At 42.4% G+C, this 26,097-nt stretch overlaps 2 protein-coding genes across 2 annotated transcripts in view; both read right to left on the bottom strand.

Annotated features, from left to right (window-relative positions):
- The window catches only part of LOC310791111 (NACHT, LRR and PYD domains-containing protein 3-like), a gene marked incomplete at both ends in the record, with an annotated part of 70,088 nt that extends 55,037 nt beyond the window's left edge, over positions 1 to 15,051 (bottom strand). Inside the window, 2 exons of the mRNA XM_083652812.1 lie at positions 3,557 to 5,404; positions 15,027 to 15,051. Coding sequence (XP_083508938.1) covers positions 3,557 to 5,404; positions 15,027 to 15,051 — 1,873 coding nt within the window. The remainder of the gene's footprint in view (positions 1 to 3,556; positions 5,405 to 15,026) is intronic.
- Positions 1 to 22,331, bottom strand: part of LOC310791528 (uncharacterized protein) — a 220,712-nt gene extending 198,381 nt beyond the window's left edge. The window contains 2 exon segments of the mRNA XM_083653202.1: positions 17,513 to 17,628; positions 22,224 to 22,331. Coding sequence (XP_083509328.1) covers positions 17,513 to 17,576 — 64 coding nt within the window. The 5' untranslated portion in view covers positions 17,577 to 17,628; positions 22,224 to 22,331.
- Between the last annotated feature and the right edge of the window lie 3,766 nt (positions 22,332 to 26,097).

Raw genomic sequence — 26,097 nt, 5'->3', positions numbered from 1 at the left:
TGAAGGGTACGTTTAAAAATGATTCAAATTGCAATGCTAATGGAGTACAGGCTATGTTACAGAATGAAAGGAAAGATCAGTTTTGCTGCGGAGTTGAGTAAGTAGTTATACATCTTTGTTAAAGGTGTATAAAGAGGGATTGATGGGATTTCTCACGTTCCTTTCCTCATTCAGGTATCCGGCTTCGAATGGGACACAGATGCCAATCTCAGGCAGAGATAATGTTATTTTGAATGTTTTTAAGCTTAGTTATGCTCATGTGAAAAAATAGGGTTAGGGTTATAAATATAAATTGCTGCAATAGTATGTTCCTCAGTTTTCTGATATCTAATCATGTAATATGTATTTTCATCTTGAAATACATTATGCTAATTCAATTATATATTTTATTATGTTTTAAATATGTTATTTTTGAAATACACATTTTGATGCTCTATTGTTTCATGTGACCTCTGCTCCACTGTCATCGGGCGGAGTTTTGCTGCAAAAATCTCTTGCAGGGTCTCCTGCAAGCGTATGGAGCAGCTCACCGGGGCCAAAAGTTCATTCAGGCGTATATCAGTCGCTATCGAAACTAACAGACGTCTGTATGTATTTGATGTGGTTTTGACCGCATGGAAAGAGCGCATCGTGTAGATTATCCAGCAAACGAAGATGTCTCTAAAAAGCCCGTAGAAAAGAGGGGGGGGAGTTTCCACATCCTGCCCACAATAAAACCTGCAGCTACTTGTGTCTAGAGGGTCACCGAAAGATCACTTTTAACAGTTCATTAACTCTCACCTAATTAAGTTAAAATTAGGATAAAATAATAGAAAGCATGTGTGTATTAATCTTTTCTTCCATAGGTGAATTGATTTAACAAATAACATATTGTAACGTATCGTGATACGCCAAGGAACGGAGAGTTGTAGTTGGTACAGGTTAAGATGCTTATATTCAGCAGTTGCAGAAGGGAAATCAGAGTGAGGAAGCCTTTAGGGCAGTCCACCAGCAGCTCAAAGCAAAACGCTGGACCAATCGTTGAGAGACAGATGCTGTTGCTAAATCATGGAAGAAATGGAGTCAGACTAGAATGGGAAGAAGAAGGAGATGAACCGGTGTGAGGTAAAGACAGAATAGTGTAGAGAGGGACAGAAACGCCGTAACCTTGTGACATGGGGTTACAAGCTTCCTAGATTTGTGCTCCTCACAAAAGATGTAAAAACAGGTGTACCGGCTGGGACCTGAGGTTATGAAAATAATATAGGCAGTTGAGTGAGGCCAGCTGGCCTTAGAGAGTGGAAAATATATTGTTTCTTTATCATTTTATACTTTTATACTCTTAAAACAAATGCTTGCTAAAACAAAATTAAGGGGACTCTTGTAGGACTCTTGAAAAAGTCAATCTATGCAATATTGAATTTTATAGTTTATAATAGACTTTTGTTGTTTTTAGGAACATTGAATGTACCACAGACCCACAGGATACATCAACAAGGTTTCTCCTGAAAATAAAAACAGGTCTCCGGGAGTTTTTACCGAGTTGATGTGCTCTTGGGCGAAGTGAACAGTCTAAGATGTATGATGTGGTTGTATGTTTCTATTTTCTTATACTTTTATGTTATTAACATTGTGTATGTTTTTATATTTTTAATATTTTTATTAAAATATTTGTTTCACTCAGAATTTAAATGAAGACACAACTATTACAGAGCGGTCTCTGAAAGGTCATAACGATGGCCTGGATAGTGGAAGAAATCTCATAGATTCACTGAGGCAGTGTTTACATAGTCCTTGGAAATATGGAGCTTGAAGACAAGAGGTCATGAATCCTGGAACAGATTTATTTGAGTTGTGTATTTTTATACTATGATTATTGGATTTTATTTTATCTTTATTTTTATAATATCTTTTTAATATGTTTAAAATGCTGCTATAAAATTGAAGGGTTAGGACAAAATACAGGTAAATGATTATTGATTTAGATTGGATAAATTCAACTATTTAGTTACATAAGTAAATCATGTAAACAGGGGGTCTGTTGGAATTGATCCAAGTTTCCTTAAGGTCAAAGTTCCTCCTCATAAAAGCAGGAGGGGAAAATGGTTTGCAGACAGGTCCCCTGTCCCCATTTGACATTTCTGCTGAGGTCACACACAAAAGTGTCGACAGTTCAGTTATCTAAAAGTAAGATGGACGTTTATTTCCATGCCTATTGTGGTTAAGAGGTGTTGCGTCGTCTCTCGTCTCAGTAAAGGCGTTGTGGTTAAGGTGCCGTCTTTTAGTCCCCATGAAGACATAAAGAACAGAGGTTAAGCATGCATGGTTTAACCACAGGGTTTTTCCACTAGTTTCGTTATACGCCTGTGACGCATGATATGCATTTTGAGAGCTGACGCCTGTGACGTATGAGATGCTGAATGTGTGTGTGTAGGTGTGTGCACAGGATGTTCTCTGAGTGTGTGCGTGTATGTGTGTGCGCAGGACGTTCTGTGTGCATATGTATGTATGTGCACGTACACAGTTTGAGCCACCTGTTTGCACACCCCCCAGGAAGATAAGCACCCAATGAGAATAGCGAAATTGGCAATCTGCATACCCACACATGGAAACTCCCCTATTAAGATCCAGCCTCTAATTTGATTGTATATAAACCACTGCTTGATGAAATAAAGATTGCTTCTTCATCGGAGGAGACCTGAATTCAGTCCAGACTTGTTGTCGTTTGTTCTCTTTTCACTTTCACTCTCCACCAGAATTAACGAACACGGGAAATTGAGTCATCTTTGATTGCAATCCTTTTTCCATCTAATTGATTGGTCAACTTTGCTAATTTCTAATAGTTTTTATATAGGCTATAGTTTATATAGGTGTGTATATATATGGTTTATATAATACATTAGTATTATTACTAGTACTGTCTTTTAAATGGGCACTGCACTTTTAACATCTTAACACTGCTTTTGTCAGTTTTTTTGTCAGTTTTTATTATATGTGTCTGTGTGTTTTTAATGTGTTTTGTAACATGCACCTGAGCCTGGTGGAAGGAAAAATGTATGTTGCGTTATGACAGACAATAAAGTTTTTGAATCTTGAATCTTAATCATTGGTATGAAATATTGTAACTGATAGTGTCAGGTATGAAGGTCACTCTAGTCTACACCAGGGGTTTTCAAAGTGTGGGAGACTGCACCTCCCCTCAGAGAACATATAGACCAACACCCCCCCCCCCCCTCCACCACACACACACACCCACACCCACACCCACAATTTATTATTGCCATTATTAGCTACTATTATTGTTCTATGCTCCACTCGTGCATAACGAGTTCCAAAAATGCCCCGCTGTGCCCCCGGATGAAGCCACGGTCTGCGTGACGTAAATTCCGTAATCAGAGGGTGTGCGCGCAGGCTCTCTGCAGACAACCGCGTACACTACTTTTACTTTTACTTTTACTGCGCGGACATGTCCGGTGGAGGCTTTGTATTTTCTTCAATTTTTTCGGTGTCACGTCAGGGGAGGCACGCCTCACACTTTTAAAACCGCTTGTCTACACTGTTCTATACTGTTACTAACGGAGTACTAACCGAGCCTTCCTGCAGTTCCTCACAGCTGGGATCAGTCTCAGTCGCCCCAACATTGATGTGTTGTAGGCTTCCAGGTCAAACACATCCAGGACCTCCTCTGACATCTGCAGCATGTAGGCCAGAGCTGAGCAGTGTATCTCAGAGAGTTTACTCTCTGATCTGTTCTCTGACTTCAGGAACTTTTGGATCTCCTGGTGTACTGACTGGTCATTCATCTCAATCAAACATTGGAAGATGTTGATGCTTCTTTCAGGAGAGGTTAAGAAATGTGCACCATTATCATCATCACTGTTCATCTCCTTCAGGTTGCTGATGGCTCTCTGGATGCTGTCTGGACTGCTCTCTGTCTGACCCAGCAGGCCTCGTAAGAGTTTCTGGCTGGACTCCAGTGAGAGGCCATGAAGGAAGCGGACAAAGAGGTCCAGGTGGCCATTTTTACTTTTCAGGGATTTGACCATGGCTCTCCTCAGGAAGACATCCAGGGATTGTTCACCATCTTCTTCGTCTTTGTCTTCTTCTTCTTCTTCTTCTTCTTTCAGGAATGTCTCCAGCCCCTCATCCTTGTTTGTGTGACAGTGGAACAGGTAGACAGCAGCGAGAAACTCCTGAATGCTCAGATGGACAAAACAGAAGACCTTCTCGTGCTGGTACGGCACACACTCCTCTTTAAATATCTGTGTGAAGACTCCTGAGTACACTGAGGCTGCTGTGATATCAATGCCACACTTTGTCAGGTCGGCTTCATAGAAGATCAGGTTGCCTGTCTCCAGCTGCTCAAAAGCCAGTTTTCCCAGAGAGAGAATCATCTCCCTGGTCTCTGTAGTCCAGTGTGGATCTGTCTCAGCTCTCCCATGATACTTGATGTTCTGCTGTTTGCACTGAACCAGCAGAAAGTGGATGTACATCTCAGTCAGGGTCTTGGGCGGGTCTTTTCCCTCACTGGTTTTCAACAGATCCTCCAGAACTGTAGCAGAGATCCAGCAGAAGATTGGGATGTGGCACATGATGTAGAGGGTCCGTGACGTCTTGATGTGTTTGATTATTCTTTTGGCCTGCTGCTCATCTGTGAATCTTTTCCTGAAGTACTCTTCCTTCTGTGGGTCAGTGAAGCCTCTCACCTCTGTCACCATGTCAACAAACTTTCCAGGGATCTGATTGGCTGCTGCAGGTCGTGTAGTTACCCAGATGCGAGCAAGGGGAAGCAGATTCCTCTTGATGAGGTTTGTCAGCAGCACATCCACTGAGGTCAACTCTGTAACATCAGTCACAACCTTGTTGTTCTGGAAGTCTAGAGGAAGTCGACACTCATCCAGACCATCAAAGATGAACACAACCTGGAACTCGTCAAACCTGCAGATTCCTGCTTCTTTGGTTTCAGGAAAGAAGCGATGAAGAAGTTCCACCAAGCTGAACTCTTTATCTTTCAGCAGATTCAGCTCTCGGAAAGTGAACAAAAATAGGAATTGTATGTCCTGGTTGGCTTTGTCCTCAGCCCAGTCCAGAGTGAACTTCTGTGTTAAGACTGTTTTCCCAATGCCAGCCACTCCCTTTGTCATCAATGTTCTGGTTGGTTTGTCTCTTCCAGGTAAGGGATTAAAGATGTCTTCACATCTGATGGTTGTTTCTGGTCTCACTGGTTTCCTGGACGCTGCTTCAATCTGTCTGACCTCATGTTCATCATTGACCTCTCCACTCCCTCCCTCTGTGAGGTAATGCTCTGTGTACATCTGATTCAGAAGTGTTGGGTTTCCTGCTTTAGCAATGCCCTCAAACAAACACTGAAACTTCGCCTTCAGACTGGATTTGTGTTTTTGTTGTGGATGTTGATGTTGAGTTTCTGAAAGAACAAAGAACATCAGTGAGCAGATGTTTTGGTAAACATGAGAAATGTGAACATTTCCTGGTAAATGTGTATCTCCACTCCATGACCTCTTCAGCTCATCAGTGGTGAGTGGACAAACAGGTCATGATTGTGTGCAGCTCAGTGTGAAAGACAACTGGTGTGGTGCTGTTGTGTTTCCCAGTGTGCACCACTATGTTCAGCATATTACACTCACATTAACAAATGAATAATTTTACCAGATTATCCAGAGGGATTCTGCTAATTGACCTTTAAATCTTGTAATGAATAGATCTTGTTTGGCAAATGTTTAGATTTTCAGCAGAGTTTGGACATGCTCATGGCTTCTATCATTTTAAACTATAGCCACTATAAACTGTAAAGTTCCAACATGAAGGGGGGCTAAACTCCGTTTCTTTATCTTGTGTTCTTGTTGGAATGGATTTGGCATGTTCCAAACCGATGATGACTCAAATACATTCAGAAAAAAATCTACACGTCTTAACACCTTAAGTGCCATAGCCGAAATAATTCGTCTTACATAATCCAACGCTTGAGTGCCAGAGCCGAAATAACTCGTCTTACATGTTTTTTTGACGGTGGGACATCAATCAACCCCTTTTACATCTTCGAGATAACTATAGGAGCAAGAGCATGTGTGTAATCTATTTTACCGACCACTAAGTGGCGACAGAGACAGAGAGAAGCCACAGCCACGGGACCCGTACACCAAAAGCAGCCGCCTCCCGCGGAAATGGCTTGGCGATTTTACAGTCAGAAGCCCGGAGACACACACACAGAACGGACAGAGATCCCCTCCCCCCCAGAGCCGCGGAGCAACGCGCGAACACACACACACACACACACACACACACACACACACACACACACACACACACACACACACACCGCGGGAGCAAGCCATTCAAGGAAATGGCTTGGCGATTTTACAGTAATCCATTTCAGACTCGTCCCCGCACGCAGGCAAGCAGGCAGGCAGGCACGCAGACAGACAGGCAGGCAGCAGCAACGCGCTTCTGACACGCCCGCTGTTAGAGCCAGGAGGAAGGAGGAGAAGACACACGGAGGGAGGAGTTTGAATGAGAGGGGTGTTTCCTGTTGTTATGGAGGAAATTACTGTTCAAAACTATTGTTTAGAATGTCTGACGGTCTTACTGATGCCAAAAATGAATGGTTAAAGTGACTGTTTCACAAAAAGCCATTTATCTCTGAATAAATTTCCAGACGCTGAAACCATGCTGTACTCAACGGCTAATATCTACATAACTACTAACTCTGCAAACTAACTCTTTTAGACAGAGAAAGCACACATTCTATTAGTTATTTTTAGATGATTGGTGTTCATGAATTCTTAACAGAAAAGAATCCTCGGCTGTTCTAAAATGAGCCAGAATCGTCAAAAACACCCCTGGCACAACTTACCTACAGGAATGAAAACATGGCTGGCACTCAATGTGTTAACAAGTCAAATGAGATCAAAATGAGCAAAACTCAAATATAATGTTCTTCTCTCTCTAATAATTTGTTTCTTGTTTGGTTATATGTTCTTTCTTTGTTGCGGTTGAGAACTGTGGCTTGACAGCATCTTCCAGCTACAGTTTGCGCACCTGATTCAAATCAATTAGATGAGGTGTCCCAAATGATTTGTTCCTATATTGTTTTGTCAATTCTTTCACTTATAGGTGGCATCATTGTCTTGAAAACTAAGCAAAACTCTAACAGACATAAATCAGCCATTGTCCACCACCTCCCCTCTCTCTCCATGACATTAAAGCTGTTAAAGACTCTTACTCCTCTGCAGCTCCTCAGCCAGCTGCTCCTGCTTTATTCTCCTCAGGAAGAGCAGTGTGATGTTTAGAAAAGCCTCTGTGCTCCTCCTCGGCTCTTCCTCCACACCATCCACCTCCTCCTCCACCCTCTGACTCTCTGAGCATTCTGCCTCATCTGGACTCAGAACCCTCCGGAACCTTCTCAGCTCCATCTTCACAAAGGTGACAATGTTCTCCTCAAGCAGCTGGAACAGAATAATATACATATTAAACCTTCATACTAAAATCTGCAGACAAAATTACATCCATCTTCAGAGACTGAAAGCCTGCACTGATCTAAAGAGTGCAGCATGGAGATTCAACATGATCTCACAAATAATTATGGAATAGAAATGTTGACCCACAGCACAAAGCCTTCTAGTTTCACAACAATGGCTCTAAAATTGTTGAACGTGAACATCAGTTTCTGCCTCAGTCTACAGCTACTTCCTGGTTACTGAGCTGGCTGTGACCACCGAGTTGCCCCAGTAGAGAGTTGTGGGAGCCTCATCCTCGCCTTCTAGTGGCCAAACAAACTTTATTTTTGAACAATTATAAATGTGTTTTGGTGAAAGTAGAACGTCTGGGCTGTGGACCCACATTATTATGTCACAATTCTTTGTGAGACTGAGTTGGGACATTATAATGACCAGAATGGTTTATATGCTACGCCCTGCAGAAAATTACAATCATAACAGTAGTTAGATAACTTTCTTAATTTTGAGAAATCCATCTTTCTTTCTTTCTTATTCTTAGTACTTATTGGGATTTTGCTTATATTATTGTAGTACTGGAGGTGTACTCACCGGTTTCCTGGATGCTGCTTCAATCTGTCTGACCTCATGTTCATCATTGACCTCTCCACTCCCTCCCTCTGTGAGGTAATGCTCTGTGTACATCTGATTCAGAAGTGTTGGGTTTCCTGCTTTAGCAATGCCCTCAAACAAAGACTGAAACTTCTCCTTCAAACTGGATTTGTGTTCTTGTTGTGGATGTTGAGTTTCTGAAAGAACAAAGAACAACAGTGAGCAGATGTTTTGGTAAACATGAGAAATGTGAACATTTCCTGGTAAATGTGTATCTCCACTCCATGACATCTCTTCAGCTCATCAGTGGTGAGCAGACAAACAGGTCCTGATTGTGTGCAGCTCAGTGTGAAAGACAACTGGTGTGGTGCTGTTGTGTTTCCCAGTGTGCACCACTGTGTTCAGCATATTACACTCATATTAACAAATTAATAATTTTACCAGATTATCCAGAGGGTTTCTGCTCATTGACCTTTAAATCTAGTAATGAATAGATCTTGTTTGGAAAATGAGTTTGGTCATGCTCATGGCTTCTATCATTTTAAACTATAGCCACTATAAACTGTAAAGTTCCAACATGAAGGAGGGCTAAACTCAGTTTCTTTATCTTGTGTTCTTGTTTGAATGGATTTGGCATGTTCCAAACCGATGATGACTCAAATACATTCAGAAAAAAGTTAAACAGGTCTTAACAAGTCAAATGAGATCAAAATGAGCAAAACTCAAATATAATGTTCTTCTCTCTCTAATAATTTGTTTCTTGTTTGGTTATATGTTCTTTCTTTGTTGCGGTTGAGAACTGTGGCTTGACAGCATCTTCCAGCTACAGCTTGTGCACCTGATTCAAATGAATTAGATGAGGCGCCCCAAATGATTTGTTCCTATATAGCCTATATTCCTATATAGTGTTAGTGTTGTGTTTTGTCTGTTAGTTGGGGCAGAATTAGCTGCATAACGTGACCCTGCTACTGTACTCAGATATTCTCCTACAGCAGTCAGGGTCACACAGCGTTCTTATCGTCAATGAGTGGGAAATGCTGTTCAAAAAGCTCTCCTACCCGTATCCGACGTCCGATTGCAGATCCGAAGCTATGATGAATGAATGAATGAATTTATTTGGTGATAAAAACAAGAGAGAACACAACAATACATATAGTAAGAAAAGAACAGACAATATATCAATCACCGAGGATAAAAACTAGGGCTCTCAGCGTTAACGCGCGCGCTGATCATAACGCGTTATTTTTTTTTTAATCGCATGCCGCTATTTTGTCCCTTCGTCGCCCCGTACTTGTAGTCAAGCCGTTCGGTTTCCTGTCTCCTGCTTGTGCAGGAGGCATGGAAGAGAACGACAGCAATACGCTTTTAAATGGATCGTTTAACTTCCCAAATGGCACAGTGGATAAGTCAAGAGCCGTAGTTTGCACCTTGTGAAAAACGGAATTAAAATATCACCGAAGTACATCGAGTTTGAGGCGAGCGATCACCTGAAAGTAGCTAGCAGCCAGCTAGCTAGCGCGAGACTCCTCACTCATTATTCCTTCAGAGTCTCGGATGCGCGGGTCCTCTAACCACTGGGAGGTCGGCTCCAATGGCTTCACGCGATATACACGTTATCAATACACAGTTTCCAATACCGAGCCATTATTCACATGGAATTGCCAAAGTTTTTAGCTCAGATACAGCCTTCTTCGGCTGTGTCATTTTGGGTTTCGACTGCTCCACAGCGCCGCCGCCGGAAGTATCGGTTTTGGAGTGTTTACAATTATTGTGCATTTATTTTCTATTCAAGATGCATTTTGTAGACATTTTGTGACCTCCTGTCTACATTGCACTTCTATTGAATTGAAAATAAATCTAAAATTCAAGATCACAAAGTACATTTATTTGCATTAATTTGATTCCCAATCACGACACACTGGTAATAATTATTAATATCTAATAAAAAAATGCTTTGCAATGCAAAATAATAGCATTTTAAACATGCGATACAAAGACGCGATTAATCGCGATTAATTATAGTTAATCGCACGATTAATCGCGATTAAGAAAATTAATTGTTTTACAGCCCTAATAAAAACACAATAAAGCCCGAAGGCTTATTTCCATTGTGGTCCTCACATAAAACATATAGTAAGACAAGGCATAAAAAAACATAAAACAACGGAGAGCGGTTACATTAAAGGAACTCACAAATAGTCCCCCTATGGAAGCCAGTAATTTGTCCGCCGCTGTTAAAATGATACTGCTGCGTGAAACAACAGTTTAAAAACAGTCTTTCCACAGCCTGTGCTGAATTGACAGCAGGGTGTGTTTGATCTCACTATCATGGTGCACCGCTTGCACGTGCAAGCAAACACATGCAGTCACACGGAGACGCTCAGTCAGTGATCAACGCAAATCTAGCGCACCTGGGAAGCAAAACATGTTATGAAATTCTCAAACTCCCAAGGTTCCTGTCGGCACTAGGAAGCTTCCCCTGTCATCAATACAGCACAAGCTGTGGAAAGACTGCTTTTAAACGGTTGTTTCACGCAGCAGTATCACTGGCTTCCATAGGGGGCCTATCATATGTTCGGATCTGCAATCGGACGTCGGATACGGGCAGGAGAGCTTTTTGAACAGCATTTCCCACTCATTGCCGATAAGAACGTTGTGTGACCCTGACTGCTGTAGGAGAATATTGGAGTACAGTAGCAGGGTCACGTTTTGGGGCTAGTTCCTATATTGTTTTGCCAATTCTTTCACTTATAGGTGGCATCATTGTCTTGAAAACGCCACAAAACTCTAACAGACATAAATCACCCATTGTCCACCACCCCCCCCTCTCTCTCCATGACATTAAAGCTGTTAAAGACTCTTACTCCTCTGCAGCTCCTCAGCCAGCTGCTCCTGCTTCATTCTCCTCAGGAATCGCAGAAAGGCCTCTGTGCTCCTCCTCAGCTCTTCCTCCACACCATGCACCTCCTCCTCCTCCACCCTCTGACTCTCTGAGCATTCTGCCTCATCTGGACTCAACCTTCTCAGCTCCATCTTCACAAAGGTGATGATGTTCTCCTCAAGCAGCTGGAACAGAATAATATACATATTAAACCTTCATACTAAAATCTGCAGACAAAATTACATCCATCTTCAGAGACTGAAAGCCTGCACTGATCTAAAGAGTGCAGCATGGAGATTCAACATGAGCTCACAAATAATTATGGAATAGAAATGTTGACCCACAGCACAAAGCCTTCTAGTTTCACAACAATGGCTCTAAAATAGTTGAATGTGAACGTTTCTGCCTCAGTCCACAGCTACTTCCTGGTTACTGAGCTGGCTGTGACCACCGAGTTGCCCCAGTAGAGAGTTGTGGGAGCATCATCCTCGCCTCGGCCCCGACCTCTAGTGGCCAAACAAACAAAGTTTTGGTGAAAGTACAACGTCTGGGCTCTTGACCCACGTTACCATGTCACAATTCTTTGTGAGACTGTGTTGGGACATTATAATGACCAGAATGGTTTATATGCTACGCCCTGCAGAAAATTACAATCATGACACTAGTCAGATAACTTTCTTAATTTTTAGAAATCCATCTTTCTTTCTTTCTTTCTTTCTTCTTTCTTTGCTTATATTATTGTAGTACTGGAGGTGTACCATTAGGGGGGGCTGTAGGGAAAGTACTGTACTGACATATTTGGGTCAAAGTTTTCTCTTGTCCATGAAATGACATCATCCTAAGATACAAAGGAAGAGCAGCTGATGTTGATGATACTGATTGAGAACGCCGACAGATGAACCGCATGGATCATAAGCAGTCTGGTAGCTGAAGTGAAGCTATGTTTCTTGAGGACAGCTGGTCGTGTGTGGACACACAGACCTGTGAAGCTATGTTTCTTGAGGACAGCTGGTCGTGTGTGGACGCACAGACCTGTGAAGCTATGTTTCTTGAGGACAGCTGGTCGTGTGTGGACGCACAGACCTGTGAAGCTATGTTTCTTGAGGACAGCTGGTCGTGTGTGGATGCACAGACCTGTGAAGCTATGTTTCTTGAGGACAGCTGGTTGTGTGTGGACGCACAGACCTGTGAAGTTATGTTTCTTGAGGACAGCTGGTCGTGTGTGGACGCACAGACCTGTGAAGCTATGTTTCTTGAGGACAGTTGGTCATGTGTGGATGCACAGACCTGTGAAGCTATGTTTCTTGAGGACAGTTGGTCGTGTGTGGACGCACAGACCTGTGAAGTTATGTTTCTTGAGGACAGCTGGTCATGTGTGGACGCGCAGACCTGAGGAACTGATGAGTAAGACTGTTTGGTAACTAACGTAGCGGTAGGGCCGCTATGTTAGTTACCAAACTAAGTAGCAGACGCTACGGGAGTAGCAAGCAACTCCACGTGAAATGATAGACTTGCACCTTCTCAAACTAATAGGATATTTGATCATCTACATGCAACACTATCATATTTGGGGATTCTGGATTTCCTAAGCGTCCTTTGAATGAAGACCAGAACAAGCGACATCCGAAGTGATCCACCTGAAACCGAGGCCATGGAGCTGGGTATCACCAAGCCAATCATGCCCCAGTTCAGAGGGACGCCATGACGGATAGCGCAGAAGATCAAGAAGACCAGTGAATTAATGAACTGTAATCTTTACCCTGCTGCCTAAACAGAGATAACTTGCAAACACATAAGTGAGTAAGTTTTACTCTCACGTCAATACTCTAGAGATAGAGATTTCATCTTACATTAGGGCTAAAGGCTAATGGTAAGGGAGGACTTTGTTGGCTAAGCCTTAGTGATTGGGTTAGGCCAGCAGTTCTCAAAGTTTAGGCCACGCCTCCACTGGGGGGCGTGAGACAACTTGAGAGGAGGTGCGGGCGTGAGTGGGAAAAATCTAAGAGAAGAAAATGCGCAACCAGAGACGGTAGGATATCAAATCTCTGGCGCTACTTGGCCATGCTGCACAATGGCTACACAGACTCCACCGCACGAATCAGCCGGGGGCGGAGCTCCTGCAGTCTGGCTGCCTGAGGCGAGTGAGGAGCTGTCAGAGGAGAAGCTCCAGGGAGAAGGGAATCATGATTTCTTTAAATGTGTGTTTCACAAATCCAATCACGGCAGTTATTTGTATGTACATCAAGCACATGTGCTCATGTTTTTGTATCTGTTGGGGAGCTATTTCTGATTAATCTTATGACATTTATGGGGCTGGGAAACTGTCCGCGCTGGCCAGCCTGCAGCACACATTACAGGTTTAATGTGCAGAGAAGCAACATTTACAGGTACACAGATACACTGCACGTAGTCTCTTAAGACTTTTCAAATGCTTCCGACTAAACGTCTATACTTGGAACTGGGAAAACTTGGTCAAAACGGAAAAGGAAACTCAGGGAAAGTAATGAGCGATGATAGGGTGATATCCTGGATGTCTCGCCTAAAGGCAGGTGATTGGAGAAATCCGAGCGGATGTCCCGCCTCATCTGCTCGTATTTCTTTAATCACCTGCATCGGTTCGAACTTCCTCCGGTCTGAAGCGTTTTTTCCCCACAACTTCCTTTGACCATGTTCAGTGGGCGTGAATTACAGACTGTCTAAGGTGCATTCACAGAATGTAGAAGAGACAGTCTGGCTTGAGAGACTACACTGCACGGGACGGGTATCCTGCTAGTTATAATAAAGATGTGTTAAAAAAAAAAATCCTTCAGGGGCAGTGGCAGTTCAAACCTTGCGCAAATTGAACACCTAATAGTCCTTGAGGCAAATTTGTAGAGCACATTCAGGTGAACGTGTGGAAAAAAGTTGCCTGAAAATTGGAAAAACAGCGTGGGAGTTACAAACGGGTGTGAAGTTACGGCATATTTTGTGTTAGGCCACACCCACTTTTTACATTTGCGGCGCCCCCTTTTGGTCAAATTGCAAAATAGCATGTCAGAAATGCCATTCCAAATGACAAATGAGGCTATTACATGCTTACACTATAGACCCCGCAAACTTTCACCAATGATGACAAAACTCCTGAATTTGACTAGGACATCCTCCTTGATATATCTGCCAAGGCATAACTTAGTAACTCCTAACCATAATAACTAGCTGTGATGATACAGTAACATCTGTCCTTTTTGTAACAGGTTGATTTCACTTGATGGTGAAGTACAGGGTGTTTTTGTGTGTAGCTGAAGTAAAATGTGTTATTTTGTTTTCACACCGTAAATATGGAGTCCAGGTCTGTTGGATGCTCCTGGGCAGACGGACCACTGGAAACCTCTGACCTCTCCTCGACTCTGTTGAGAAGACATGATGTACACACACACACACACACACACACACACACACACACACACACACACACACACACACACACACACACACACACACACACACACACACACACACACACACACACACACACACACACAACTCAACTCAACTCAACTCAACTGTGTAAATGCTGCTCTGATTGGATGTGATGAAGGATCGGGCCAATTCTACATCTGATGACTGTGAATCTGACAACAGCATCTGTTGTGATCATCAGTTTCAAATAAATACCTCAGATCAGTAGAGTGCTGTCCATCTTTGAAGTTATAAGGGTGATGCATAGACTGGTCACTCTTCATGGACACACAGCTGGGCTCAGGGGAGTCTGCTCTCTGCTGCTGCATCCTGAGAGAAACACATTATGAACATTGTGAAGGTATCTGTGTCTTTATGAAGAAGACAATCAGGATGGGCTCTTCACAGGTTAGTCGGTTCAGGAGAGGCAGGCACACAGACTGCTGGTGGTTCAGCTGGTAGCTAGGCTGCTGCTGGGGCTTGGCCTGGTAGCTAGGCTGCTGCTGGGGCTTGGCCTGGTAGCTAGGCTGCTGCTGGGGCTTGGCCTGGTAGCTAGGCTGCTGCTGGGGCTTGGCCTGGTAGCTAGGCTGAAAATCTATGATGCTGAGAAAGCTCTCATCATCTCAGGTAAAGAGCTCCTCAGCCAAGGCTCAGCGAACACTTGCCTGCAAGCTGCCTGTCTGGACTCATGACTAGAAGCCCTTCCCTAACCACACACATTTGTATAAAACATTAGGTTTAGGCAAGTACAACCATGTGGTTAGGGTTAGGGTTTGGTTATGGTCGTGGTTAGATAAGAAAACCCTAATCTTAACCACATCTTTTTTACTTGCCACACCTTTTCAGGAAGAAGCAATGGCGGCGACCAATCAAATGAGTTCGGGGCGGGGTTTTCCCGGCCCATACTAGGAGGAAATGTTGGTCCAGGAACAACCAGTTTGTGCTGCAACAAGTACGTACGATTTGCACCTGTGTGAGACCTGATTAATGAAACAAAGCAGTGTTTGCCTACTATTTCTCTCACTTAATATAGCTACTTCTAATGGAGAATATGTCAGATGAAAAGTTACAAATGGAACTGGTGTTGTCAGGTCTTGTCTGGTCTTATATATATATATATATATATATATATATATATATATATATATATATATATATATATATATATATATATATAGTTGTGTTGTCAGGTCTTGTCTGGTCTTTTACTTGTGGAAGAAGAAAGGAATAATAAGGAGAAACCACACTAAATGAGTATCATGCAGCGAGAGGTGATGGACTTTACCAAAGACATGTCGTGAAAATATCCGTGTATTGGAATGATCAGATGAGATGAAGTTGGGAAATGAGCAGAGCGTTTTGTGTGTTTCTCTACTCCTGACCAGCCAATCAGAGTGATTTCTCTACCCCTGACCAGCCAATCAGAGTGATTTCTCTACCCCTGACCAGCCAATCAGAGTGATTTCTCTACCCCTGACCAGCCAATCAGAGTGATTTCTCTACCCCTGACCAGCCAATCAGAGTGATTTCGCTACCCCTGACCAGCCAATCAGAGTGATTTCTCTACCCCTGACCAGAATTGAGGTAAAGCGCACAACTCCTTATATGAAAAACAGACCGGGTGCCTGGATAATAGATAACAATGAAAGAGGAGAGGTTGACAAAGGCTTTACGCCAAAACGTCAGATTTTTCTCTGCCCAATAAAAGGCTTTTTTTCCAAATTAGACTACCGTGAGTGCCGGCTCTCCTCTACCCCTGACCAGCCATCTGGATTACCAGGTGCCACTCTTCAACTCGACCAAGCATAACGTTATAATCCACCGAGCAAATCTAGAAGTGAGTCGCATTATTAACGTTAAACCCAGTCTTCTTCTGTTGAAACACACGACGACGGTGTAAAAATTGTGCTGCTTATTTACATATATATATATATGTACATGTACATGTATACATATATATTATATATATATATATATATATATATATATATATATATATATATATATATATATATATATATATATACACACCGGTATATATACACATATAGCCTATATATATACTCTCTCTCTATATATAGTGGGTAAACTACTCACCTTGGATAGTTTACCCACCTATGTATTTACCACTACACTGTTTTAGACAGAAACTATGGAGGCATTTTTGCAGCAAAACACCTGAGAACTTGCATGATGTAATTTATACTCAGAGAGTTTCACACATCTGTGTCCTAAAGTTGAATTCACTAAAGATTTACTGATCAGCAAGTGACAATCTGAATACGTATGTGGTTTGCGTGGGTGGAGGAGAGGGAGGGGCTACTCCAGAGGGAGGGGCTACTCCAGAGGGAGAGGCTACTCCAGGCTTTCCCAACCTTGGGGTTGCATGGAATTCAATTGGAGTCCCCTAACATTTCTAATAATTGATCAATACAATAATTATTGTTATAATAATAAAAACACCACACACACAATTTAAAACAACTGAAGCTACGCTACGTTTTCACAAAAGTGTCAGCTAAATGAAAGAATGTAAATGTAAATATACATACCGCTAATTGTGATGATAGAGAAATAACGTGTGACCCCCGTATGAATAGAAAATACTTTCTTCAGTAGGGAGGTGGCCTTTTGAGCGATAGATACATAGATGTATAGCTTATATACATCATATAAATTCTCCACATCAATATGCTGCAGCAACTGAGCTGTAGACCTGTTAGTGGGCTCGATGTTCACAAGATATAGCCCATATCTGTAGCCTACTTAGCTCTTTTTCAATTTTCATTATTCATTGTTTAATTTGAGTCATTGTTTGTTCAGCATTAATTTGGGCTCACCTCAATACTGTAGGACATCAAATAACATTTCCTCATTGCAGTATAACCAGTCCTCTTACCTTGTGTCTGAAGGTCCAGGTTCATTACTGAAAGCTGGAGGTCTGTCTTTAGACCAGTCAGTCTTCATAGACAGACAGCTGGGTACTGGAGACTCTGCTCTCTGGTGGGTGGGGGGGGATGCTGTTGAAAAATGTAAAAGTAGATTTGAAATGTTCGTGGAGGTACTGCAGGGGGTCCGCCAATTTTCATCAAAATAAATGTGGAAATTTTAGAAATGCATTTTAGACAAAAATAATAATATTGAGACTCACAGTCTAGGTTTCCAGGTTCATTACTGAAGTATATTAAATCATCTTTAGACCTGTCAGTCTTCATAGACAGACAGCTGGGTACTGGAGACTCTGCTCTCTGCCTGTGGTGCTGACCTCTGCAAACACAAATGTTTGATATATATCATCATTAGCTCTAGTAATTATAATAATTAATTGATTGGATTTATATAGCGCCTTTCTACACACTCAAAGCGCTTCACATATCAGGGGAGGGAGGGAGAGGGAACTCAGCTCATCCACCACCGATGTGTAGCAGCACCCACCTGGGTGATGCACAGCAGCCAGTTTGTGCCAGAACGCTCACCACACATCAGCCTATCACAGTGGAGAGTTGAGGACTGAATGTGCCAATTAAGTAAAGAGGGATGATTAGGTGGCCATGATTGAAGAAAGGCCTGTTTGGGAATGTAGCCAGGGCACCGGGGTTCCACCCCTACTCTTGTGAAGAGTGCCGATGGGATCTTTAATGACCACAGAGAGTCAGGACCTCGGTTTAACGTCTCATCTGAAGGACGGTGCTCACTCACAGGACAGAGTCCCTGTCTCTGCCCTGGGGCATTGGGGAGATTATTCATCAGACCATTCGGACCAGAGGGGAAGAGCACCTCCTACTGGTCCTCCAACACCACTTCCAGCACCAGTCTCCCATCCAAGGAGTATCCTAGGCCAGACCTGCTTAGCTTACCAAGGAAGCCAGTAATGTAATGCAGGAGCCACTGGTGCTGAATGTGTGTAAAGACACACAACTTCTTGCAACGTTGCACATTGTCAGTTTTTCTGACATCTGGAGTTTTTGATAACATGGTCTGTTGATAAGTGTCCAGGATGCCAGGTTTTGCATCAGTGGTAACCACGGCAACAAATGAGGAAAGATGGCCCCTCCCATTCAGGTCTCTGCAAACTCTACAAACTCATGTAGTCCCACTCAGTCAACGTCGGGGCCGGATACGCTTTACAACTGAATGCCCTTCTGGGATAAATAAAGTCATCTGAATCTGAAACAAGCTGCTCTCACCCTGTTAGGTAGAAGGACCTAACACCATTTCTACATCACAGGTTAAACTCAATGGTGTTTCATTGTAGTAGACAGAATTCTGCTTTTTCGATTCAATTCGTTTTTTTTATTGAATGATTTTTCCAAGTCCTGCAACAGCATTCCAAAATAGTTTACGCTATCTACTTCTTCATGATAAAATCTGTGTTTCTGGAATGTGATTTTGTCAAATCAGATTGGAATTCGTATGAGATTATGTTTTTCAAAACCTTTAATCTGTTCCAAAATCATTCATTCAAAGTACTTTAGATACAAATAGGAACACATCTATAGTTTGGCTTATTATGTTCTACTTTGAGCACATGCATAATTTGGCATGTTCTCATGTTCTCAGGCTATTATGAAGTTTAGAGTGTAACAGTCATCTTACTTTGTGTCTGAGGGTCCATGTTCTTATGTTCTCAGTCTATTATGAAGTTTAGAGTGTAACAGTCGTCTTACTTTGTGTCTGAGGGTCCATGTTCTCCTGTTCTCAGACTATTATGAAGTTTAGAGTGTAACAGTCATCTTACTTTGTGTCTGAGGGTCCATGTTCTCATGTTCTCAGACTATTATGAAGTTTAGAGTGTAACAGTCAGCTTACTTTGTGTCTGAGGGTCCATGTTCTCATGTTCTCAGACTATTATGAAGTTTAGAGTGTAACAGTCGTCTTACTTTGTGTCTGAGGGTCCATGTTCTCATGTTCTCAGACTATTATGAAGTTTAGAGTGTAACAGTCATCTTACTTTGTGTCTGAGGGTCCATGTTCTCATGTTCTCAGTCTATTATGAAGTTTAGAGTGTAACAGTCACCTTACTTTGTGTCTGAGGGTCCATGTTCTCATGTTCTCAGTCTATTATGAAGTTTAGAGTGTAACAGTCATCTTACTTTGTGTCTGAGGGTCCATGTTCTCATGTTCTCAGTCTATTATGAAGTTTAGAGTGTAACAGTCATCTTACTTTGTATCTGAGGGTCCATGTTCTCATGTTCTCAGACTATTATGAAGTTTAGAGTGTAACAGTCGTCTTACTTTGTGTCTGAGGGTCCATGTTCTCATGTTCTCAGACTATTATGAAGTTTAGAGTGTAACAGTCATCTTACTTTGTGTCTGAGGGTCCATGTTCTCCTGTTCTCAGACTATTATGAAGTTTAGAGTGTAACAGTCATCTTACTTTGTGTCTGAGGGTCCATGTTCTCATGTTCTCATGCTATTATGAAGTTTAGAGTGTAACAGTCACCTTACTTTGTGTCTGAGGGTCCATGTTCTCCTGTTCTCAGACTATTATGAAGTTTAGAGTGTAACAGTCATCTTACTTTGTGTCTGAGGGTCCATGTTCTCATGTTCTCAGGCTATTATGAAGTTTAGAGTGTAACAGTCATCTTACTTTGTGTCTGAGGGTCCATGTTCTCATGTTCTCAGACTATTATGAAGTTTAGAATGTAACAGTCATCTTACTTTGTGTCTGAGGGTCCATGTTCTCATGTTCTCAGGCTATTATGAAGTTTAGAGTGTAACAGTCACCTTACTTTGTGTCTGAGGGTCCATGTTCTCATGTTCTCATGCTATTATGAAGTTTAGAGTGTAACAGTCATCTTACTTTGTGTCTGAGGGTCCATGTTCTCATGTTCTCAGACTATTATGAAGTTTAGAGTGTAACAGTCATCTTACTTTCTGTCTGAGGGTCCATGTTCTCATGTTCTCAGACTATTATGAAGTTTAGAGTGTAACAGTCATCTTACTTTGTGTCTGAGGGTCCATGTTCTCATGTTCTCAGACTATTATGAAGTTTAGAGTGTAACAGTCATCTTACTTTGTGTCTGAGGGTCCATGTTCTCATGTTCTCAGACTATTATGAAGTTTAGAGTGTAACAGTCATCTTACTTTGTGTCTGAGGGTCCATGTTCTCATGTTCTCAGACTATTATGAAGTTTAGAGTGTAACAGTCATCTTACTTTGTGTCTGAGGGTCCATGTTCTCATGTTCTCAGACTATTATGAAGTTTAGAGTGTAACAGTCATCTTACTTTCTGTCTGAGGGTCCATGTTCTCATGTTCTCAGACTATTATGAAGTTTAGAGTGTAACAGTCATCTTACTTTGTGTCTGAGGGTCCATGTTCTCATGTTCTCAGGCTATTATGAAGTTTAGAGTGTAACAGTCATCTTACTTTGTGTATCAGGGTCCATGTTCTCATGTTCTCAGACTATTATGAAGTTTAGAGTGTAACAGTCATCTTACTTTGTGTCTGAGGGTCCATGTTCTCCTGTTCTCAGACTATTATGAAGTTTAGAGTGTAACAGTCATCTTACTTTGTGTCTGAGGGTCCATGTTCTCATGTTCTCAGTCTATTATGAAGTTTAGAGTGTAACAGTCACCTTACTTTGTGTCTGAGGGTCCATGTTCTCCTGTTCTCAGACTATTATGAAGTTTAGAGTGTAACAGTCATCTTACTTTGTGTCTGAGGGTCCATGTTCTCATGTTCTCAGTCTATTATGAAGTTTAGAGTGTAACAGTCATCTTACTTTGTGTCTGAGGGTCCATGTTCTCCTGTTCTCAGACTATTATGAAGTTTAGAGTGTAACAGTCATCTTACTTTGTGTCTGAGGGTCCATGTTCTCATGTTCTCAGACTATTATGAAGTTTAGAGTGTAACAGTCATCTTACTTTGTGTCTGAGGGTCCATGTTCTCCTGTTCTCAGACTATTATGAAGTTTAGAGTGTAACAGTCACCTTACTTTGTGTCTAAGGGGCCATGTTCTCATGTTCTCAGGCTATTATGAAGTTTAGAGTGTAACAGTCATCTTACTTTGTGTCTGAGGGTCCATGTTCTCCTGTTCTCAGACTATTATGAAGTTTAGAGTGTAACAGTCATCTTACTTTGTGTCTGAGGGTCCATGTTCTCATGTTCTCAGGCTATTATGAAGTTTAGAGTGTAACAGTCATCTTACTTTGTGTCTGAGGGTCCATGTTCTCATGTTCTAAGACTATTATGAAGTTTAGAGTGTAACAGTCACCTTACTTTGTGTCCGAGGGTCCATGTTCTCATGTTCTCATGCTATTATGAAGTTTAGAGTGTAACAGTCATCTTACTTTGTGTCTGAGGGTCCATGTTCTCATGTTCTCAGGCTATTATGAAGTTTAGAGTGTAACAGTCATCTTACTTTGTGTCTGAGGGTCCATGTTCTCATGTTCTCAGGCTATTATGAAGTTTAGAGTGTAACAGTCATCTTACTTTGTGTCTGAGGGTCCATGTTCTCATGTTCTCAGGCTATTATGAAGTTTAGAGTGTAACAGTCATCTTACTTTGTGTCTGAGGGTCCATGTTCTCATGTTCTCAGACTATTATGAAGTTTAGAGTGTAACAGTCATCTTACTTTGTGTCTGAGGGTCCATGTTCTCATGTTCTCAGTCTATTATGAAGTTTAGAGTGTAACAGTCATCTTACTTTGTGTCTGAGGGTCCATGTTCTTATGTTCTCAGACTATTATGAAGTTTAGAGTGTAACAGTCATCTTACTTTGTGTCTGAGGGTCCATGTTCTCATGTTCTCAGTCTATTATGAAGTTTAGAGTGTAACAGTCATCTTACTTTGTGTCTGAGGGTCCATGTTCTCATGTTCTCAGGCTATTATGAAGTTTAGAGTGTAACAGGCATCTTACTTTGTGTCTGAGGGTCCATGTTGATGACTGAAGAGTAGAACCAACTCCTCCACAGACAGAGAGCTCTCAGGAGGCTCTGCTCCAACCTCTTCCTCCACACGACCACTCATCTTCTGAGAGGAGAAAAACATGCATGCACGCACGCACGCACGCACCCACACACACACACACACACACAGCTCATGAGTAGGGCTGAACAATTTTGTGAAAACATCTAATTGTGATTTTTACCACGTGCACAGAGCATGGTCAAGAGACGGCTCTTTAGGGTGAGTCAGTCAGTCAGTCAGTCAGTCAGTCAGTCAGTCATAATGTTCACGGAAAGAACGTTTATTTCGGGGTCACTTAATGGTGAGATTCCCTCTCGTTTCCCAATGGGGTGGTGTGTTTCAATCGACACTGTGTGAATTACAACGAGCGCACCTAGACACAAACACACACATACACACACACACACACACACACACACATACACACACACACACACACACACACACACACACACACACACACACACACACACACACACACACACAGTACTACCCTGGTAAGTTAGTGTCACCTTATTTTCTTCAAACAACATGTCTCATTAAAAACAGTGTATTAACTCTTTGCTCACCAGAGTATTTTTTAAGTTGCCACTGAGTCGCCAGAATTTGTGATCATATTCACTCATCTTTCAAGACCCACTGAATATTTTGTACTATGAATATGCTTCAGTTTTCACACACACACACACACACACACACACACACACACACACACACACACACTAGTGCTGCACAATTAATTGAATCGCAATCGCAATCGCGATGTCAGCACGTGCGATTACATAACCGCAAAAGGGTGCGATTATATATCAAAGCAGTGCCGCGCTCGGGAATCATATGGTGATCTAGATCACCATATGATTCCCGAGCGCGGCACTGCTGTTGCTCACCGCTCCCCCAGGGGATGGGTGGAATGCAGAGAACAAATTTCACACATTGTGTGGGACTTTACCTTTACCTTTACACACACAGACTTTTTTATTTTATTTTATATATAATCGCACCCTTTTGCGGTTATGTAATCGCACGTGCTGATGACATCGCGATTGCGATTGCGATTCAATTAATCGTGCAGTACTAGTTAGAGATGCTGCGATCGAGATTTTTCAATTCCGATCCGATTTCGATATTTTAGCTCAAAACCGATCCGATTCCGATCAAATTTCGATACCCGATTCGATACCGATTTCGATCCGATACCGATACAGCACATATTTAAGTCTCTCTATGCTGTCTGATAGCTAGCAGGCAACACACATTTTTAGGGTTAGGTATGTATGTGTGTGCTTTGGTAATATAGTATGTAAACGATTTAGTTCATCTAATTCATTTGATGTAAAACTAAAACATAACAATCAAATTAGGGCTGGGCGAGATGGATGATTTAATATTCCATAGCTCTGACCTAAGCAAATCTGACATCACTATTGTGATATATTTTTTTTAGTAAAGTGTATCACTCAAGTCAATACAAAAAATAATGGCTTTTATAGAACCGAAAGCCTAGCTGCTTAGTCTGCAGATAAAACATAAAAAATTACATTTAGACTCTTATTGGCATGACGGCAACATATAAGCGGTCTGAATTTTGCATGGGGCCAGTTCTATAGTGAGGCATGGAAAGCCTCACTATACGCCATCATATCTGTGTCGTTTCACTTTTGACTGAAAAATGATGCCTGTAGTCTAGATTAAAGAAAATACATGTATGTGATGTTGACAATTATGTAGGCTATGTGCGCATTCGTTTTCCTTATAGATCATGAGTGCTCCGCAGCTAGCTACGTTAGCTTGCATGTAACGTTTAGCGTTAGTTGATTTTGGAGACACAGACCCTGGACGTTTCATTTTGAGTAGGCTAATGCATGAGGTTCTCTATGGTTTACGCCAGCTCTGGGAGTATGAAATGCTTTAAATGCGGGGGTTTTGGTCACAACAAGCTTGTGGAGCGCTGCCTTGCAACTAGATAGCCTAACCAGCTAGCTAACGTTAGCCATCATCACAACAGCTAACGTTACGTTAACGCCAAAACAAATCCGCTGCCTCATCCCCACGTTTGGTTTAGAGTAACGGCAGCTCAGACTTTCCCCTAATCTCAGAAACCTTGCGGGACATGTATTGCAAATTGCAATAGTGGTTGTTTTGTTATAATTTGAAACTGTCAAACTGGTGCGGACGCGTGATTTCGAATCGCACATAGGTTAAGGACGGGTGTGTCTGACGTTTTGGCCCTGGCCATCCTAGGCTCAACGCGGCCTCTTTGCTGCTGCTGCTGCATGCTGGATAGAAATCCTGGAGCGGAGTCATGGAATGGAGTGCTTATATCGGAGCCTTGGATCGGTCATTTTCGCTGGAATCCGATCCGATCCGATCCATGTTTTTTGGCTGATATCGCGCCGATATCCGATCACATGATCGGATCGCAGCATCTCTATTACTAGTGTGTGTGTGTGTGTGTGTGTGTGTGTGTGTGTGTGTGTGTGTGTGTGTGCGTGTGTCTAGGTGCGCTCGTTGTAATTCACACAGTGTCTATTGAAACACACCACCCCATTGGGAAACGAGAGGGAATCTCACCATTAAGTGACCCCGAAATAAACGTTCTTTCCGTGAAATCTTGCAGTCATATCTGTACCGATGGCGCAGCTGCAATGACGGGGAACATCAAAGGACTGCTTGGGCGTGTGATGACCAGTGTTTGGAATAACGCCGTTTAAAAGAACGGCGTTAGGTAACGCCGTTATTTTTTCAGTAACGGGGTAATCTAACTAATTACTGTTTCCGTCGTTACAACGCCGTTATCGTTACTGAACGCTAAATGCGGTGCGTTACTATGAAATGATTGAGTAAACTACCCGTAGCCTACACTAGTGTTGTCAAGTGAGGAGACCGGGTGGGTTATAACGAGATAAACGATTATGATTGGCTAAGGCAGAGTCATGTGTTTCATGGTAGCCAATCGGAGCCAGTGTTAACACACGAGCCAGGAGTCAGGACACGGGCGACACACACACACAGACACACCAAACAGATTCGAGGAAGCAGCAGAAATAGCGAGTCCGGAGTAGAGAGCTGCGCGGGGCTGAAATTTCGGCCCGAGCCCTCCCCGGCCCGTGACATGCAGACCCGTGCCCGATCCAGCCCGTTGCGAGGCCCGAAGCCAATATTACGATATAATGACACATCTCTCTCCCTCTCTGTTCCGCGTGCTGCGTCGCCGCGCGGCCGTCCTGCGCAGCCTCTCTCTGTCTGTCTCTCTGACTCTCTCTCTCTCTCTCTGTGTTCGGGAGCTGTCCGCTCGCTGTACATGGACGGACAGGGTCTGTGTGTGGCTATGGGAGTGTCTGTGCACCTCTCCTCCTCTTTGTCTGACTGCTCCGCTGTGTAAAATCAAGCGAGTACGCTAATACAACATTATTTAATTGAATTATTGAAACGGCCCGACCCCGGACCTATTAATTAAAAATAAATAAAAAACAAGCCCGGCCTCGGCCCGAGGGGCCCGTGAGGGTACCCTCAGGTTTGCAGCAATCCATGAAAATTTGGCATTTTCAAGGTGGAGATCACGCAAATAGTTACTTTCCCTGGTAACTAGTTACTTTTATTATAGAGTAATTCAGTTACTAACTCAGTTACTTTTTGGAACAAGTAGTGAGTAACTATAACTAATTACTTTTTTAAAGTAACGTTCCCAACACTGGTGATGACGGTAAACCCCGAAATAAAATGGATGCACTGCATTATCCACCGGGAAGCTCTAGCAAGCAAGAGGATGAGCCCCGAGTTAAGTGCTGTTATGGATGATGCAGTGAAGGTGATTCATTTCA

This window comes from Poromitra crassiceps (genome assembly GCF_964638095.1).
Source record: "Poromitra crassiceps genome assembly, chromosome: 16".
NCBI classification, from domain to species: domain Eukaryota; kingdom Metazoa; phylum Chordata; class Actinopteri; order Beryciformes; family Melamphaidae; genus Poromitra; species Poromitra crassiceps.
Note: the sequence above shows the minus strand (reverse complement) of the source record. Positions and strands in the feature narration are given on the sequence as shown.